A 17683-nucleotide genomic window follows, 5' to 3' on the forward strand; every position below is an offset into this window, starting at 1 on the left:
CGCGTCCGCCGCCAAGGGTCCTCGCCCCCTGCCCGGCGCGTTCGCCCCAGCCTAGGGGCCAAGCCGGGGGCGGGAGGGCCAAGGTGGGCGCCTTCACTCCCCGCCTCGGGCGCCCCTGAGGTGCCCAGCGACGAGGGCGCGAGGCCCCGGGGCGCAGCGGGGACGGTTCGGAGCGCCGCAAGAGGCCGCCCGAGGGCGCAGCGCGCCGCGCCGGGCAGGCGGCCGCGGGGGGGCTGGGGCGCGGGCGGGACGCGCGGAGGCGGGGCGGAGGCTCCCGCCGCCTCCTCCTCCCCAACCTCCTCCGCCTCCGCCTCCTCCCCGTCCGCCTTCTCCGCGCCCTCCTCTCGCAGCCACCGCCTCCGCCGGACGGAGGAGCCGGGAGTCCGCGGCGCCGGCTCGGGGCTGCGGGATGGGGAGTTAGCGCCACGGCGGCGGCAGTGGCCGCGGCGCAACCGGCCGCCGCCCCCGGGCCCGTCCCGCCGGGGACGCCGGGCGCGGCCAGCCAGCCCCGGAGCCAGGCCCGCGGGCGGCGGCGGCGGCGGCGGCGGAGCTGGGCAGGTGGATGCGGCTGGAAGATGGCGCCCTCGGGCCCGGGCAGCGTCAGGCGGCGGTGCCGGCGGGTGCTGTACTGGATCCCCGTGGTATTCATCAGCCTCCTGCTCGGCTGGTCCTACTACGCCTACGCCATCCAGCTGTGCATAGGTGAGTGCGCGCCCGCCCGCGCTCGGCCCTCCCCCCGCCCCCGGAGGGCCGGCCCGGCCACTCAGCGGCCTCTGCGCTCGCCCCTCGCCCCCTCCGCCGCCCACTTGACAGTCCCGGGACGCGGGGACGCCGAGCGCACGGCGCCGCGCGCCCGCTCTTCCCACCCCGGAGCCTGTCGCGCTCCGGGCGCCGCCAACTGGCTGCTTGTCGGCCGGCGCCGCGGCCGAAAACAGCCTCGGGGCAGCCTCCTTCCGCTCGCGCTACCGTCGCCTTCCCCTCGCAACTCTCCGGTTACGGTGCCACCTCCACCCCGACGCTCGCGCAGCCCAGCCACCCCCGCCCTCGGCAGGACGGCACCCGGGACAACGGCGGTGTCCGCCGCCCCAGCCTCCGCCGAGGGCTGAGGCCCGGGGAGGCTGCGCTGGAGGCTGGAGGGCTCCGAGCTGGGCCCGGGATCTGAGCTGCGCCAGACCCGCGCGGGGGACGGTGGCCTCGCGTGTCAGAGCTGCCCGTTTCTGGTTGTCCTTAATCCACTTTTTAAAAATTTGTGACAGCCCTCAGGGGCGTTTTTGCTGCCTTTATGATCTTTGAGCATTGCCAATTGGACACTTGCTAGTGAAGAGGAGGTGGAGGTGGGTGGGTGGTGAGCTACTATAAAGTATTTTCGAAGATATATGCAGTACGCAAGACCGTAATTTAGATGTTAGAATAATAGAAGGGAAAAAGGAGGCGACCATCTGATGTTTTTTCATCCAGAGAGCCAAGTGGCTCAAGTCCAAGTTTTAGGCTCCAGAATCGGTTGGATGGGGTATTTGCAGCGCTGAAGATGAGAAGAAAAAAAGTTGATTACGCACGATTAGGGAATACAATTCTGTTCCTTAATGTAAGCCGGTTTCTACCTTAGAGGTTTTGTGAAAGCTCATCGTGTTGTCAGAAAAGGTGATAAACCAGAGGATGACCTTTCTGCCAGTGACTTGAGAACGCTTTTTGTGTTTTCGCCCTCCGGAGCACTAGCTTCCGGTGAGGCCAGGAGAAAGGTTAAATAGTGGCCTGTTTAGGTGAACCTTCTCAATTTAAGCGTTTTGCAAGCTGCAAGATTCAGATATAGCATCTTCTCTGAAGCCTTCTTACCTCAAAATGTTGCCCCTTGTGAGAAATAATAGGTGTCAGAATAATACACCAAGATAATTACTGACATAACTTTTATCAGAATTGAGACTAACTTCCCATTTCATATAGTTTTAAAATTTGATGTTATTACTTTTTTTTTATTGAATTTAGAAACAATATTTCAGTACAAAAGTAGCTTTTTTAAAAAAAAAAAAAAAAGGATTGGGTACCGAAATCATCAAGACAGTGCAACTGAGTATGTAGCATTCAAGTTATCAAAAATGTATAGGAAAAAATTTTCAGAAACATGTACTTTTTGTATTAACTGTTAATATGAAAACAACTTGCCTTATTGAGGTATACTGAAATGTTACATAACTATTAGAAACGTTTGTTGTATTTCATTCCTTCTCTTAGAAGCAGTGAGCAGTTTCAATTACTGTAACTGGTGTAAAAGAGGAAAGTCTCAGAAGGCCTCAGTTATCAAAACAGGCAATTTATTCATCTACATTATCACATTAAGCTAAGAAGCTTAGCCTGATGCAGTCTCATGCCCATCAGGAGGAAACACATGAAGGCTGGGAGAGCTTTTCGTCCCTTACGATTATCTCTGCCCCAGCTGAGTTCTACATAGGATGTCTTACTGTATTGAGTGGACAGGTGATGGGGGAGGAGCTAAATGGAAAACCGCTGTTTTATCTGGATATTATTTATATATATTTTATATATTTTTATTTTAATTTCTGTAAGTTTAAGGTAAATCTAAAATATCCATGAAATCCACATCACTATTTTAGTAAGTGAAAATTTGACTGAGGGGGGAATGCCTCTTTTTAAACTGCCTAAGTGACATGGCCTGTTTTTGATACTTTCCCTGGAGATCAAAAATGAAGTCTCATGTCACTTCTCGTCATTGCCTCCCTCGCCTGGTACAATGCCTGTCATGTTGAAAGCAATCAACAAATAGCCTTGAATAAACAACAACAACGAAATGATTCAGAGGCAATCTCTCTGAAGTTGTCAGAAAGTAGTTTTTCTATTAAAGCTATAGAAAAAATTGTAAGTAATCGTATGAAAAGTCTAGATCCTAGAGTCAAGAAGACAGCAAATTGAAAATGATTCTAGACGCTATGGCAGTTTAGGAGGGGTAAGCTCTAAAAGCTTGGATAGCCTTGGTTGGGTGGGAAGTTGAAATTAACTGTACAGTTCCCTTACAGGCACCGGGAAAAGGGCCACTAGTGTGGCAGGCACACAAAACCAGGCTTCTCTCCTTTTCACAAACAAAGCAGAGAGGAATGCCAACCTTCCCTACCCCCCAGCATTATTCACATCTCTGATGGCCCTGTCCTTTGTGGATTCTGTTTCTCTTGGAAGTTGCCGTTTACCATCAGATTTTCCACATTTTACCCATAAAACATTGGCCAGGGTTGGGACCAGAGGATGGGGGTTGGGGGTTGGGAATTGGAGTGAGTAACAAACAGAATAGAAAAACAGGGCGGTTTACCCTGGCCTTGCTTCTGTATCTGCTGTCAGCAGAGATGACCCTGAATATAAATTACTTTGTGCCCTTTGCTGAATTAACTGCAATTTAGGAGTAGTGCTTACCCTGGTATCCTTGGAAACTGGAGATAATGATTCTCATTACAGTTAGTTTCTATATTTAACAATGTGGATGTGTGGCTCTCTAGGCACTTTTTCAATTAGCATAATGTTTGCTTAGTGTTTGTATTTTAGAAAAAATAAACTCATATCTCTTTGGAATATGTGTACATAAAAAATATATGGGATGTACATATATTGTATGAGAGTCAAGTATTTGGGGTAAGTTTCCTTCCTAGTCTACCAAAGAAGAGAGAATACAGAGCTGCTGCTATTTGCGATCATTTCGGAACATGTTTATCTAGTTAATTGATTAACTGGTCTCTTCTAGTCCCTCCCTCTCCCTCCTACTACTCTCTCCACTCCAGCTTCTTTTGTGTCTTATCTGTCTTTTGATCCCTTCAATTACTAGTTAGCTCATTTTCCATAAAGTAAGATAAATTCAAAGGGTAAAATTTGTAAGGTGGGTAATTAGGATGCAGAATAGAGGGAATGACGGTAATCTGCAGGCATGCTTGGTTCAGGGAACATACTAAGCATGGCTTATGTGTTTTCCAGAAACATTATGGCAGTCGCTGCGTTAACTTTGTTGAATACGGTAACTGAAGTTTTCCCTTTTAAGTGCTAACATTTAAAATTGTTTTAACTATTTTTATACCTTTTAATTTGATAGTAATTTCAAAGTTACAGAAGAGTTTCAAGAATAGTACCAGAAAGCTCCACATGCCCTTGTTTAATAATTTTGGTTTTCACTTTTCTAAAATGTATTCCTTCCCTGCCTTCACCTTAGGCAGGCGCCATGAAACATTTATTATTAAGTTGTGTGCTCATATGGTTCTGGGTTTGCTTATGGATTTACTGAAGTCATTTCAGAGAATCATGAAGATTGCAGAGCTTAAAGATCATTTAGGCCAACTGTCTCTGGCATTCGTAGATGCAGACATTAAATGTCCAAGAGTTGCTACCAGTTCTATGTCCTTTTTCCAAATTAACCAATGTGACTTCAGCTTCTGTGGTACAAATGTTAAAATGTCTCCCTTTCCTTGCAAACCCCTCACCGCATCTCTCTAGCCCAATGAAGTCCTGTAGCAAGTCCATTAAACTTTATTGTTGTTGTTTAATAAGAGTTAACACAGCTCTGAAAGTAAGGGAAACAGCCTTTATATAACGATTTCACAATTTTCAAAGGGTTTATAGTTTGGGCCAGATAGTTACAACCACTCAGCACGACTGTTGTAGCACAAAAGCAACTTTAGATAATTTAACAAATGGATGTGACTGTGTTCCAAGAAAACTTTATTTATAAAAATAGTCAGCAGGCCAGACGGCCCTTGGGCAATAGATTGCTGACCCTGGAGTATGTTAGAAGTTAGACCATTAGAATATTGGGGTTTTACTCATGGTTTTGCAGTCTTTATTATTAATTAACACCTCTCAGAAATGATTGCAACCTCTTACATTCCACAGTGATTATTGAAGATGTTCAAGAATTCAAAGAATTAGTCTACATACTTAGGGATCAGTTTAGGAGATAGAAAACTACGTTTTCCTTCTTTTAAGGATATCTTTAAGGATAAAACATATAAAACCTCATACGTGGATTCTGTTGTGATCTACCATTAATTCAAGGCCATTGCACGTTCAAGGATGGAGACTGAATGGGGCTCTAAGTTGTTTTCCATCATGAAATGAATTTGAGCCCCACAGAGAAAGAACTGTGTTTTTGTTATTGGTAAACTATCATTTTTAAAAATTATGCAGGACATTAAAACTTTTTTAGAAAAAACTACTAACAAATGATCTTGAGAATACAAGTGTTACCATCTATAATTATTAAAATAGTTTTAAATGACACAGAAAGCACATCCATAGAAGATGTACACATGCTAAATGTTTAATGCCTAAATACTTAGAAATTATTTCTTGTTGACAGTTGATTTAAAATATATTAGTTCTTTAACTTTTCTTGATATTATCACTTTCAAGATTTTTAATTGTCCAAATAGAGGGATAAGAATTCAACATTTCTTCAAATCTAAAATTCAAATGTATAAAATGTGATATACTCCAAATTCTTGACCTATGTACCATTTGACTTTAATATAAATAGTCAGTGGGAAAGGAGAAAAAAAGACTGCTTAATGCTTTCTTGGTTCCATTTAGTGTGTCAGAAAACTCTTTTTAATTTATATATTGGACAATGCAGCATTACTGTTTGCTATTAAATCCTATTAGAGATAACATAGGTAAAGCAGTTACCATGGTACTTAGCATGCAGAGGTGCTCACTAAAAGTCGAATGAATTAATGTGTTTGATTTTTATGAAACAATTGTAAATGTAAATAGGTAAGAGAAGAGGGTCTAGAAGTCAAAACTCAATTTAAAGTTTGTTGTGGAGAAAAAAAGTTTACTTTCAAATGCTTACTGAGAATGCCCTGTCCGTGCTGTCAAAATAAATACTTGCTCAAGTGTTTCCAGTAATTAAGCAGAAGCTGAAGGGGTGGTTTCTTAAGTCAAGATAATTGTCTCTAGAGAAGGTGCATTTCCGCAAGGTTAGAAAGAGGCCAGCTTCAGAGGGTTTTGAGCAGGGTTCATTCAAAAGCGTTTATTGAACCTTTGTTATGTGCTAGGCACTTTTTCCCCAGAGATGATTTAGAGGAGAACTGAATAGACATCTTTTCCTCACAGCTAAGGGGAAAAATTGCCTCTGGAAAAGCAAAACAGAACAAAACTGAAGCCTTCCCTCCAGCTTGCGCATGAGGAGAAGGGTCGGTAACTTTCAAAATGCGGCTCGCGTGGCCCAGGGGCAGGAAGGAGAAATGGAAAATGAAACAGCCCCGTCCCGGGAGCCTGTGCGTTGGCTGCTGGGCCAGTGTTAAATCAGAGCGATCAGTACAGCAGGTGAGGCGAGCTGACGGAGAGCGCTTCGCTAGTAATGCCTGGCTAATCATATTATCGATCTACCACGTAGAAACATCTCAGAGCGAGATTATGACCAGTAATTTGTGCCTCAGCTACGTGCTACGTGGTTGTTTCAGTTGCCTCATTTCTTACCTAACGCTCGGGCAACTTTTACTCTGCTCTCAGCTTAGGGCCCGTGACTTGGTGGGTAAATGTGAGAACTTCCGGACCACAACTCATTGAATCCATGGGAAGACTGGAGAACCTAGCTTAGAAAATGAGCAGAAACCAAGAGCAGGTGGGTGAAGCAGAGCTGATGTCATACCGTTGGCGGGAGCGGCTGCCCTAGCGGCCAGCCATCCCGAGCGCTGGAGGCATCCCTGCTCCCCGTGTCTCCGTAAGGATGGTTCTGGGAGCGCCAGCTGGCTGACCTGTTGTCGTGCCCACACCCCCAGGCAACAGGTTTTATTTAGCAAGAGCAGGTGTTTGATCTCTTTGGCCTCCGTGGTAGGAAGAAGTGCCAGGGGGACAAAAACCAAACAAACCAAAAGGACAGATATTCCAGAGATTAGTATAGATGGAGAGTTCTCAGTGAGAAGATTCTCAGTGATCTTTGTTTCATTTGTTTTTCTTTTTCATCTTGATGGAAAATTTGTGGTTTTTCTTCTCAGAAAAATGGAACCAGGACTTTACATGTTGTAATTTATACTGCTGATTTCATGCATTTTGACTGTTGTATCACATCTCTCAGTCTTCTTTCCTCTAGGAAGTGGTGAGTTCGTGGGTCCCCTGAGACTCCAACATTGTGATGACTGGAGAAATACTATCTCATCTTACTTGCAAAATGATAGATTTGCCATAGATTCTTAATGTTCTCCATTGGGCAAACAGTTTTACAAAGATTGTTTAGAAAGGTAGTCTTAATAGTATGTGGAAGCCTACGATTTTATATTACCATGTAGATATATAACAGAGAATTAATAGTAAAAGCATAACATAATTGAATTAATTTCTTTAATAGTCCATTAAACATTGTTGAAATATTTTTCTCTAATTCTTTTAAGGGTAATTTTGTGATATCTTAATTGTTATCTCAGTCAAATGCTGAGAATGGAAAAGGGTGGAATTTGCAGGGCAGGGGGTGGGGTGAGGGCAGCTGGGAGGAGGTAGATGACCTGATTTCTTAAGAAGCATATGTTAGCAATTAAGTAACCGGCTATGATTGCCTGAAATTTTTCCTTTAAAGTTAAATCACATTTGAAACATTTGTGTATCATTTTTCCTAATTTGACTTTTCATCTGACTATGACTTTTAAATTCAATTATAAATATTTGTGCCAGAAATGTTAAAAATCCATTTTTATTTGGGAGACACTGGAGCAAAAATATCTGCTGCATTTATCATCTTAGCGCTTCTCTGCACTCTAAAATGCATACTTGATGGTAGTTCATTTAGATATGTTGTCGATTACATTTTTAAATGCAAATGAAAGAGAAGTGCTTTTACAGATGACTGAGCTTTATTTCTTTGCCAGTATTTCTCCATGGTATCCTGAAATTTCTCCTCATGTAGAGTGTCAATTAAGCTTTCCTGCTATACTTAAAGTATTTTGACCTCTTTGGATTTATTCACTAGCATCGCCACCCTAAAGGAACAGAATGGTCCAGATCAGTTCGTCAGTAAAATAAACACCAAGCAATAATCAAAAAACCTTTTTCTCTACATCCTTTAAAACCAAATATCCAAAGAGTACAGTAGTTTCAAGGTAATTTGTTTATCTTCATGGTCATCTTATAATAGATACAGTCCTTGTAAAAAGCAGTTCATGTATTTCCAAGAACTTTATAGATTTATTTGATTGTAACTCGGTGAAATTTGGCAGACCAGAATGCTTTGTAATGCTTATCTATTTTCTTATATATATAGATAAAATTAAATTTCTGACTCTGTTTATTGCATTATGTAAAAAATGGATTTTCACTGTATTTGAATGAGTATGTTTAGAATGAGGTGACTGAAAACCCAGACTAGATTGTGTCCCTGATGGTTTTGGGGGCCCGAAGGTCATCTCAGGAGAGGTAGTAGGTGGCTGAATCTGAAGTGTGGCTTTTCACCAAATTGGTAGGGATGTGAGAGATGGTGCAGCTTAAAGTACAGTCTCTGTAATGTCCGTATAATTCACATTGGGCATATGATAGTGGGAAAAACAGCCTGCTCCGAAACAGCTGATGCTGAGCCCTAATGAGAGACACCTGGTACCATTAACCAACCGAGAAAAAGATTTCAATGTTATGAGCCTCAAACTATAAGTCCCAGGCCTGCTCTGAATTGCAGGGACTAATATGTGATCAGGTTTTTTACTTGGTGGCCAACTCCATGTGACATGTTGTAGGAAGAAAGGCAGTAAGGGATTTATGTGCTTAACTATGACTAGTGATTATACAGGGCACCTCCAGGGAGGTCCATTAGTGTGAAGGGATGAAGGGCAGAGACCAGCTGGACTTAATCAAGGTTTTAATTATAGCATATTTTTAATGAAATGCAGCTTATTCCAGGACTAGGACATACTAAAAACTATGATACGCAGAACTGAGAGCTGTATGTCGGTTGGAGGGGGTGGAGAGCAGTGATTCAGTTGTAGGCCCCCATAAACTTGCATTTTAGCAAGCAATTTTAAAATCCAAGAACTGAATGCATTTCAAACCATCCATAATTTATTGAGTACCTCTCTAATTTATTCATTCATTCAAAAATATTTGTTAACGGCTCTTAGAGTTTACATTCTAGTTGGAGGATAGGAAGGACAAATAAGAGACACAGTAGCTTATATAATGTGTTAGAGGGTCCTAAGTATCATGACAAAAAAGCAAAAAGCAGAGCAAAAATGATTGGGAATGCCAGTGAAGTTTTCCTTTTTTAGTTTTTAGATCGCCATAATAAGTCTAGTTGTCATCTGTCACCATTCAAAGATATTACATAATTACTGACTATATTCCCCACCCTGTACTTTGCATACTTGTGACTCATTTATTTTGCAACTGGAAGTTTGTACCTCTTAATCTCGCCACCTATTTCTCTCCTCCCCCCACCAGCCTCCCCTCTGGCAACCACCTGTGTGCTCTCTGTATCTAGGACTGTTTAGTTGTGCTGTTCATTTGTTTTGTTTTTTAGATACTACATATATAAGTGAAATCACATAGTATTTGTCTTTCTCTGTCTGATTTATTTCACTTAGCATAATGCACTCTAGGTCCATCCATGTTGCTGCAAATGGCAAGATTTCATTCTTTTTTATGGCCAAGCTATATTCCATTGTATATATAGACCACATCTTTTTATCCATGCGTGTGTGTGTGTGTGTGTGTGTGTGTGTGTGTGTGTGTGTGTGTGTGGGTGGGTGTGGTGGGATGGTCAAGGAATTTAAGCAATGACTCAAAGATGCTGAGGGATTGAACCATGCTTGCACTGGGAAGAAATGCATCTCAGGCGGAGGGAACCGTCAGTATGGAGGCCCTGAGGCAGGAGAGTGTGAGCGTGTTAGAGGAGGAACAAGGTGATTTTGGCTGGAGGGGTGTGAGCAGGGGGAAGGGACGTAGGTGACAAGGTCAGAGAGATGCAGAAAAGGTACAGATTATGGGGCCTCACAGGCCATTGTGAGGATTTTGGCTTTACTTGGGGTGGAACGGGGATCCGTGGCAGAGTGCTGGGTAGCACAGTGACATGCTGTGACTTACGTTTAAAAAGATCATCCTGGCTGCTGCGTACTCTGGGCTGTCCACTTCATCAATCCAGGTGAGAAATGATGATGTGTCAGACCATGGTGGGGACAGTGGGAAGGGAGAGAGGTTGCCAGCTTCTGCATTTATTTTTAGAGACAACAGGATTTCCTGACAGACATTTGTGAGTTGTGAAAGAAAGGAAGGAGCCAATCGATGCCAGTGTTTTGGCCTGAGCAACTGGACGAATGGAGATGAGCTGAGATGCACAAGATGTAGGTAGAGCGGAGCTGGGTGGGGATGGGGTGACCGTAGATCACCAGTGTTATGTGGACATGGAAACAGAGCTGCTGAGTGAGCAGTTGCGTAGATGAGTTTGGCATTGGGAAGAGAGTCTGGGCGGGAGGAGTAAATTTGGGAGTCCTCAGCGTTTAAATCGATTTAAAGACTTAACATCGGATACATTCGTCCCAACAAGAGAGTGAACGTAAATTGAGCAGAGACGAGGACCAAAGGTGACCAGCACTGAGAGTTGAGGAGATGAGTAGGAACCAGCAAAGGAGACTGAGAAGGGATGACTAGTGGAGTGGAGGAAAACTAAGAGAATGTGGGGTCCTGAAGCCTGGGGAGGAGAAGGTGTCAAGGAGGAGGGAGCACTCGATGTTGACAGATAGGCTCATATGTCAAGTAAAATAAGGACTGAGAATTTAACAATGTGAGATTGAACTCTTGTTTTAATTTATTACTGACTATGCTCTGAAGACCCCCGAATTTAATTTCAAAAGTTTTACTAAAATGAAACACATACAGCAGTGTGTGAGTCGCTGGGATATCTGTTATTCCTTCAATCCAAATTAAAAAGACCTTATTCTATTAGATAAGCTTAACTTTCTTATTATCTGAAGATTACCTGTAGAAGATTTCATGAGAGCAGAAACCCTGTCTGGTTACAGTTGAAGCCTTGATGCCTGACACAGAGTAGCGTTCAAGACATACTTCTCTTAAAGGAATGGATGCCCACTGAACTTGTTTAATTGAGCCTTTTGTGATCGCAGTAGACATTTCAAGCTTCAAAGAACGTGAATCCTTTATGAGAGAATTACCTGCTTAGCTTTTTATTATTTGATCACTCAGATGTTCGTAAATGAGTTTGTAATATTTTTATGGTTTCAAATTATTATGGGCCAAGTTGTACCCTTCCCCCCCCACCATTTCATATGTTGAAGTCCTAACCCCTAGTACCTCAGAACATGACTGTATTTGGAGATAGAGCCTTTAAAGAGGTAATTAAATTAAAATTAGGTCATTAGAATGAGTCATAATACCATATGATTGGAGGAAATTTGGACACACACATATAGAGGGAAGACCATGTGAAGACACGAGGAGAAGTCAGCCAAGGAGAGAGGCCTCAGAAGAAACCAAACCTGCTAAATCTTGATCTTAGATTTCTGGCCTCCAGAATTGTGAGAAGATAAATTTCTGTTGTTTAAGGCACTCAGTCTGTGGTACTTTGTTATGGCAGCCCTAGTGAACTAATACACAAATATAATAATCAATTGCCTCTTTTTTTTCTTTCTGAATATTGAAATGTAATCATTTATAATAAGGATTTAGATGACAACATTAATTTTATAACCCATTTGAAAAGTTAAAAGATTAAGAACAATTTAGAATATGCAAAATATTTGCCCTAATATATAAATATAAAATAATCACTAAAAAAATGAGTGAAATGCATTTGCAGGAAGCACTCAAACTTAGCCAGCATTGCCCAGAGCTGCTATATTCCATTTTAAAAGTTTTCAGCTAACTAAAATCTCCCCTTATAATGCTAAAATTTCTACCCATTTTAGATGAAAAAAAAGAAAGACTTTCTAAAATATTCAACTCCCCCTTCCTTGCCCCAGTCTTCTTAAATAGAATATGCTGTACATAATTTAACTTTCATTTGAAGCTGTCAATCTGAGATGGATACATGTATGCAGTTAATATCCAAAAATACCCAAGACCCTTGAAGTCTTTGGATTTTGCATTCATTCACTGAAAAAGGCCAAGGAAGTGTGGAATTTGTAATTTTGCCTAGGTGTTCTGAATCTCAGACACTGAGAATCTGGGAAGACTTCTGAATGAACCACTTTGGTGGAAATGCCTAGCTAGACATCTGCATCTCAACAAAGCTTTGTTTTTCTTTACTTACCACTTCTGAGCTTACTTTCTTGAAAAGATCAAACAACAAAAATCCTTCATTGTAGAAATAACCAGAGATGAGAAAGAAAACTTTAGCTACAGGTGAATATTAGTTTAATTTGTGGTTTGGGAATAGTCTCTGGAGCAGGTGATTTTTAAATCTTTTTATTGTGATAAAATATACGTAACATAAAATTTTGCCATTGTACCCATTTACCATTTTGACTGCATTTTAAGTGTGCAGTTCAGTGGCATTAAGTACATTCCCACTGCTGTGCAACCATCACCACCATCCACCTCCAGCAATTTTTAATCTTCCCAAAATGACACTCTGCATCCATTAAGCAGTAATTCCCCATTCTCCTTTTCCCCCAGCCCCTGGCACCCACCCTTCTAGTTTCTGTTTCTATGACTTTGACTATTCTAGGTACCTCATGTATGTGGAACCATGTATTTGTCTTTTTGTGTCTGTTTATTTCACTTAAGCATATGTCTTTAAGGTTTATCCATGTTGTAGCATGTGTCAGAATTTCATTCCTAATGGTCTATAATATTCCATTGTATTATGCACCACATTTTGTTTATCTGTTCATTTGTTGGTGAACATTTTGGTTGTTTCCACCTTTTGGCTATTGTGTATAATGCTGCTGTGAACATTCGTCTGCAAATACATGTTCAAGTCTCTGATTTCAGTTCTTTGGGTATATACCCAGAAGTGGAATTGTTGGATTATATGGTAATTTTGTGTTTAATTTTTGAGGCCTGCCATGCTGTTTTCTTGGAGCAGGTGATTTTGATGGAAGTGTGATTCCAGAGAAGCCTGTATATACCCTTGTAAACATATCTAAACTTGAAGGTCTCTGGAAGTGTCTGTGAGGTCCATATCAATGTCCCCGGAGTAGTTTTTAACTACCTTGCCCTTTCACAGTGCAGGAGGAAAGCTGGTGGTCAGGGAATTGTGAGTAACTCCATTTTGCCCATGCAGTAGCTTTCTTCATTCCTAGGGACTGTGTCCCTCATGAGAACACCGGCCATCAGGTACGGCCAAGGCAGAAATGTTGAGGGCTGCTGGCCTACTGTACGTAGTCTAAAATTGAACAACAATTTTTGGGTAACCAGAGCACTAATGATAACTGGTAGAAATTTTATCTTTTTAAAGAGCAACATGTTATGAGTTTAAATGGTACATATACTGGGTAAACATGAGCTGGTGGCATGAGCTGGTGGGGAGAAGTCGAGGAAACATACCTGTGTCTGTGGATGCGTCAGTATCCCACGGTGTTAATCATGAGCTAGGTCCTTATACACAGCACAGGGAGTGAACACGATTCATGAATGAATATCAGGGTATTTGTTTTGTCTGCAGATCTAGAGTAAGTGACAGTGGTTTCAGGAACAGAAAACAAAGATCAGTACATTAATTGGTGGAGAGAAACAAGTAGGAAACATGAGATTCAGCTCACACATTGAGCAGAGAAAGAGACTCAGTCCAAGCATTGATGACTGTCTTAGTTCTGTACACAATTGCGTAGAACTTCCTGTTTACATTAATGAATACGTCTACTTATAATTAGGTGGTACTTGTATACTATTGTGCTCTTATACTGTGCCTTAAGCAGTAGTAGGGCCCGTCTTTCATCTGTGACCTGCCAGTTTTACAACTATGTCAAATTTGCTTTTGCTGCAACTGAATATAGGTACTATCACGGCAATTACTGGCCGGCGGGCTGTGCTAGTGCTGTTGGTAAATGCAGTATAGAGTAAGGGTATGATTTGCTGCAAGTAAGAGGAACAAGGCATACTGTAATTCAAGCTGAGATCAAAGAAAGATTGTGTGTGTGAGAAGTTTACTTCATGAATATATGACAGTGAAGAAAATACTGTTATAAAAGAAAATACTGACTCACCCTTCAATACCCAGTACAGAAGGGTGAGTCAGTGAATAGTTTAATACCTTTGCATGTTTTAATAGATATTGCGACTCAGTGCTCTACTGCAGTAATTATTGCTGGTGCTAATGTTGTTTTAAATCTTTTAATTCATCCCTTCAAGTGTGCCACTGTAAATTCTATTCTGATGAACATCATAAACACAAAGGCTGGAATTATAGCTTTGTCCCTTTCGTTTCTTTCTCTGTAGTACTATAGAAGTGTCAGATAATTTACGTGAGCCTAGAAATATTGGTTTAATTTTTAAATATGTTATATGTGCTCTGTTATAAGTGCCCTGGTCATTTGGTACTCAACATGTAGCTGCTAACCCCGGGAGATAGTTTTAGAAGGTTATCTGTTTCCATGGAGAAGCACACAAGAAGCACTGATTTTTCTACTTAATAAATCAGAAAGCTAATGTTTGGTAGTGAAAAAAAAATTCTCTCAGTATTGTCCTCTTTGATAATTCTGAGTACACCAGGTAATAAGGGATTGATCTAATGACATTAAAAAATACACTACAAAAATTCTTTCCATCTGATCTTATATGTGTATTTTTAAATGCTGAAATAACCAAAATACAAGTGGGATTTTTGCTTACTACGAATACATAAATACATACATATATAAGAAAGATGAGTAGTTACACTGAGCAAAATAATCATTAAGGCCCTTCCAGTTCTAAAATTTGGGTTCTGACTAATGAAGGGGATGTTTTCAGGATTTGAAGTCTTTGCTTGACCTTCCCCCAATAGTAGACAACCATTATTTGGGAACCGGGTAGAACTTTGCTGAAGGTGTATTGTTCACACCAACCTGCCTGATTCAGAGGAGTCGGTCATGCCTCTCAGGGCCAACCCAAAGAAGGGCATGTGGAATTGGAAAGGAAGGGGACTGGAGTTGAAAAGACCCAGGCATTGTTGGAACTTGAATTGAGCTGTAGCCATGTGTGGAAGAGGGGGGACCCGTACAATTCTGTCTAACAGGGTAAATAAACTCACCTGCCTTGAAGTCTGTACAACTTGCTGGCACTGGGAATCTCCTCTACTTTAACTGAGACAGAGGGATCATAGGATTCCATTGAGTAAGCTTTGAAGTGAGGACACTAAGCCAGGGACCAGCCCTGAGATCAGATTCCCTTGTTTAACAGTACTGCTTAGTACACTCGGTGAGTCAGGAATTGTCTTTCTCTTTGCTGAGAAGAAAGTGGCAGTGAGTTTTTTCAGGGCCATAATCGTGAGACAAAATCTTCATTCCCCTTTCAAAACTGATAAATCAGAAGACCCACACATCCCTAATGATTAAGTACAAACATTCGGTGTGTTCCCAGCCTTCAGTTGGGAAAGTCAGAGTTTACACCAAATGTTTCTGCAGAGTAGAGCTTCTTAGGTATTGAGAACAATGATTTGGTCAAATTGCTAAAGAAATGTGGAGAGAGAGAGAGAGAAGAACTTCTAACTTGGAAAATTTTGATAACGGTAAGGATTACAAATTCCCTTTCTGGGACAGATGTATGTTCCGTCGCTCTTCATTGCCAGTTTCTACAAGTGAGGGGTCTTCCCGTAAGGGAGTGTACCTGGGCTATACGGACCTCAAGAATGAGCTTTCCCTCTGCTCCTGAGAAGGCGGGTCAGGAAGTCCCAGTGTCCTCTCCTAATCCTCTTCCCCGCATCACCATCTCACTCTTATCCTCGGAACCCGGAGCTCTCTTCCTTCCCCAACTCTTGAATTGAGAACTCAGGAAAGCCAAGCTCTCAGCACTGAAATATAACCAAATATTTGAATTTTTTTGGTGCCCAAAGTTTGTAAAATGACCTGCTTCCAGGTTATGTTTAAGTTGGTTGGTGGAGGAGGGGTGACAAAAAGAGGACGTCTTAAACCTTGATCTCCAGAACATCCCTCATCACAAGTAGCAGGTAGCGGCCCAGGTGTTAAACACAGAGGGGCCACTGTGTGGGAGCAACCGGAGAAGGAACAGCTGCCCAGGACAAAGAAGCCTGGAAGGGATATGCAGTCGGGGGTGCCAGATGTCACGCATCCTGGGAGGGCAAGTGGAATCCTTGAAAGAGTTTTGGAGTCAGACAGACCTAATATGTAGATCCTAGCACCACAGGTTATGACTGAATGACATTAGGAAAGTTATTTTACTTTTGGGAGACTGTTTTCCCAACTTTTAAAATTATGATAATAATACCTTCCTTATAGATTGTTGTAAGGTTTAAATGAGATGAACATTTGAAAAGAATTAGCACAATTCCTGGCATAGAGTAAACATTTAACAAAACGCTCCCTTCCTTTAGTTTATTCTTGCCCCTCGTCATCTGACCCCCCCGCACCAGCCCAGTGATGCCCTGTCACCCCGACCCAGCCTTCACCCTGCTCGAGCTGCAGGCTTATTTCAGAGAGTGTTTCGGGCTGAATTGTGTCTTCCCCCAACTTCATAGGTTGAAGTCTTAACCTGCAGGACTTCCGAATTTGGAGATAAGGCCTTTAAAGAGGTAATTAAGTTAAAATGAGGTCATTAGGGTGGACCATAATCCAGTATGACTGATGTGCTTGTAAGAAGAGGAAATTTGGTTCTAAAGATATACAGAGAGAAGACTATGTGAAGATACAGGGAGAAGATGGTCATCCACAAGCCAAAGAAAGAGGCCTCAGAAGAAACCAGTCCTGCCGACACCTTGATCTCAGACTTGTATCCTCCAGAACTGTGAGGAAATAGCTGTCTGATAAAGAAGCCACGAAGTCTGTGGTACTTTCCCAGACCGACTAATACAGGAGTCATCACTGAAGACTTGGGGTGGGAGGAACGTCTGCTCTCATAGCCCAGAAGGTAGGGGAAGAGAATGAGGGCAGACTCTTGTCTACCGTGATGGAAGGGAGGTGAGTTTGGATGTTCCAAACTCAAAAAGGCTCCCCTGACACAGAGTAGCTAATTTTTGTAATATTGTTAATTCACAATTTTGTAATGTTGTTTCAGGTACATTAAGCATTAGAAAGGCTTTTGATGGCTGATATGGAGGCCTGACCACCGAGATAACATATGACTTGCATAACCTTTTGGATCATAACCTGTTCTTTTTTTTCTTTTAATTTTTATTAAAGTATAGTTGATTTACAGTGTTGTGTTAGTTTCAGGTGTACAGCAAAGTGAATCAGTTATACGTATACATATATCCATTCTTTTTTTAGATTCTTCTCCCATACAGGCCATTATAGAATATTGACCAGAGTTCCCTGTGCTATACAGTAGGTCCTTATCAGTTATCTATTTTATATATAATAGTGTGTATATGTCAATCTCAATCTCCTAATTTATCCCTCCCCCACTTTCCCCCTTGGTAACCATAAATTTGTTTTCTACATCTGTGACTCTGTTTTGTAAATAAGTTCATTTGTATCGTTTTTTTAGATACCACACATGAGCAATATCATATGATACTTGTCTTTCTTTGTCTGACTTCACTTAGTGTGATAATCTCTAGGTCCATCCATACTGCTGCAAATGGCATTATTTCATTCTTTTTTATGGC

The 17683-nt window shown here is 41.9% G+C and overlaps 1 protein-coding gene across 4 annotated transcripts in view; it reads left to right on the forward strand.

The window, feature by feature from the left end:
* The first annotated feature begins 303 nt into the window (after nt 1–303).
* The window catches only part of ZDHHC2 (zinc finger DHHC-type palmitoyltransferase 2), a 75191-nt gene continuing 57811 nt past the window's right edge, over nt 304–17683 (forward strand). For 3 of the 4 annotated variants that reach the window (XR_009006506.1, XM_057537274.1, XM_057537275.1), the window contains exon 1: nt 304–702. Coding sequence is in view for 2 of the 4 variants with exons in the window: in XM_057537274.1 (XP_057393257.1) it covers nt 576–702 (127 nt within the window). In the remaining 2 variants the exon portion in view is untranslated. Of the gene's footprint in view, nt 703–7064; nt 7085–17683 lie in introns of those variants that run through there. The other variant, XM_007174024.3, reaches the window with a different exon arrangement.

This window comes from Balaenoptera acutorostrata, chromosome 21, assembly GCF_949987535.1.
Source record: "Balaenoptera acutorostrata chromosome 21, mBalAcu1.1, whole genome shotgun sequence".
Taxonomy (NCBI): Eukaryota; Metazoa; Chordata; class Mammalia; order Artiodactyla; family Balaenopteridae; genus Balaenoptera; species Balaenoptera acutorostrata.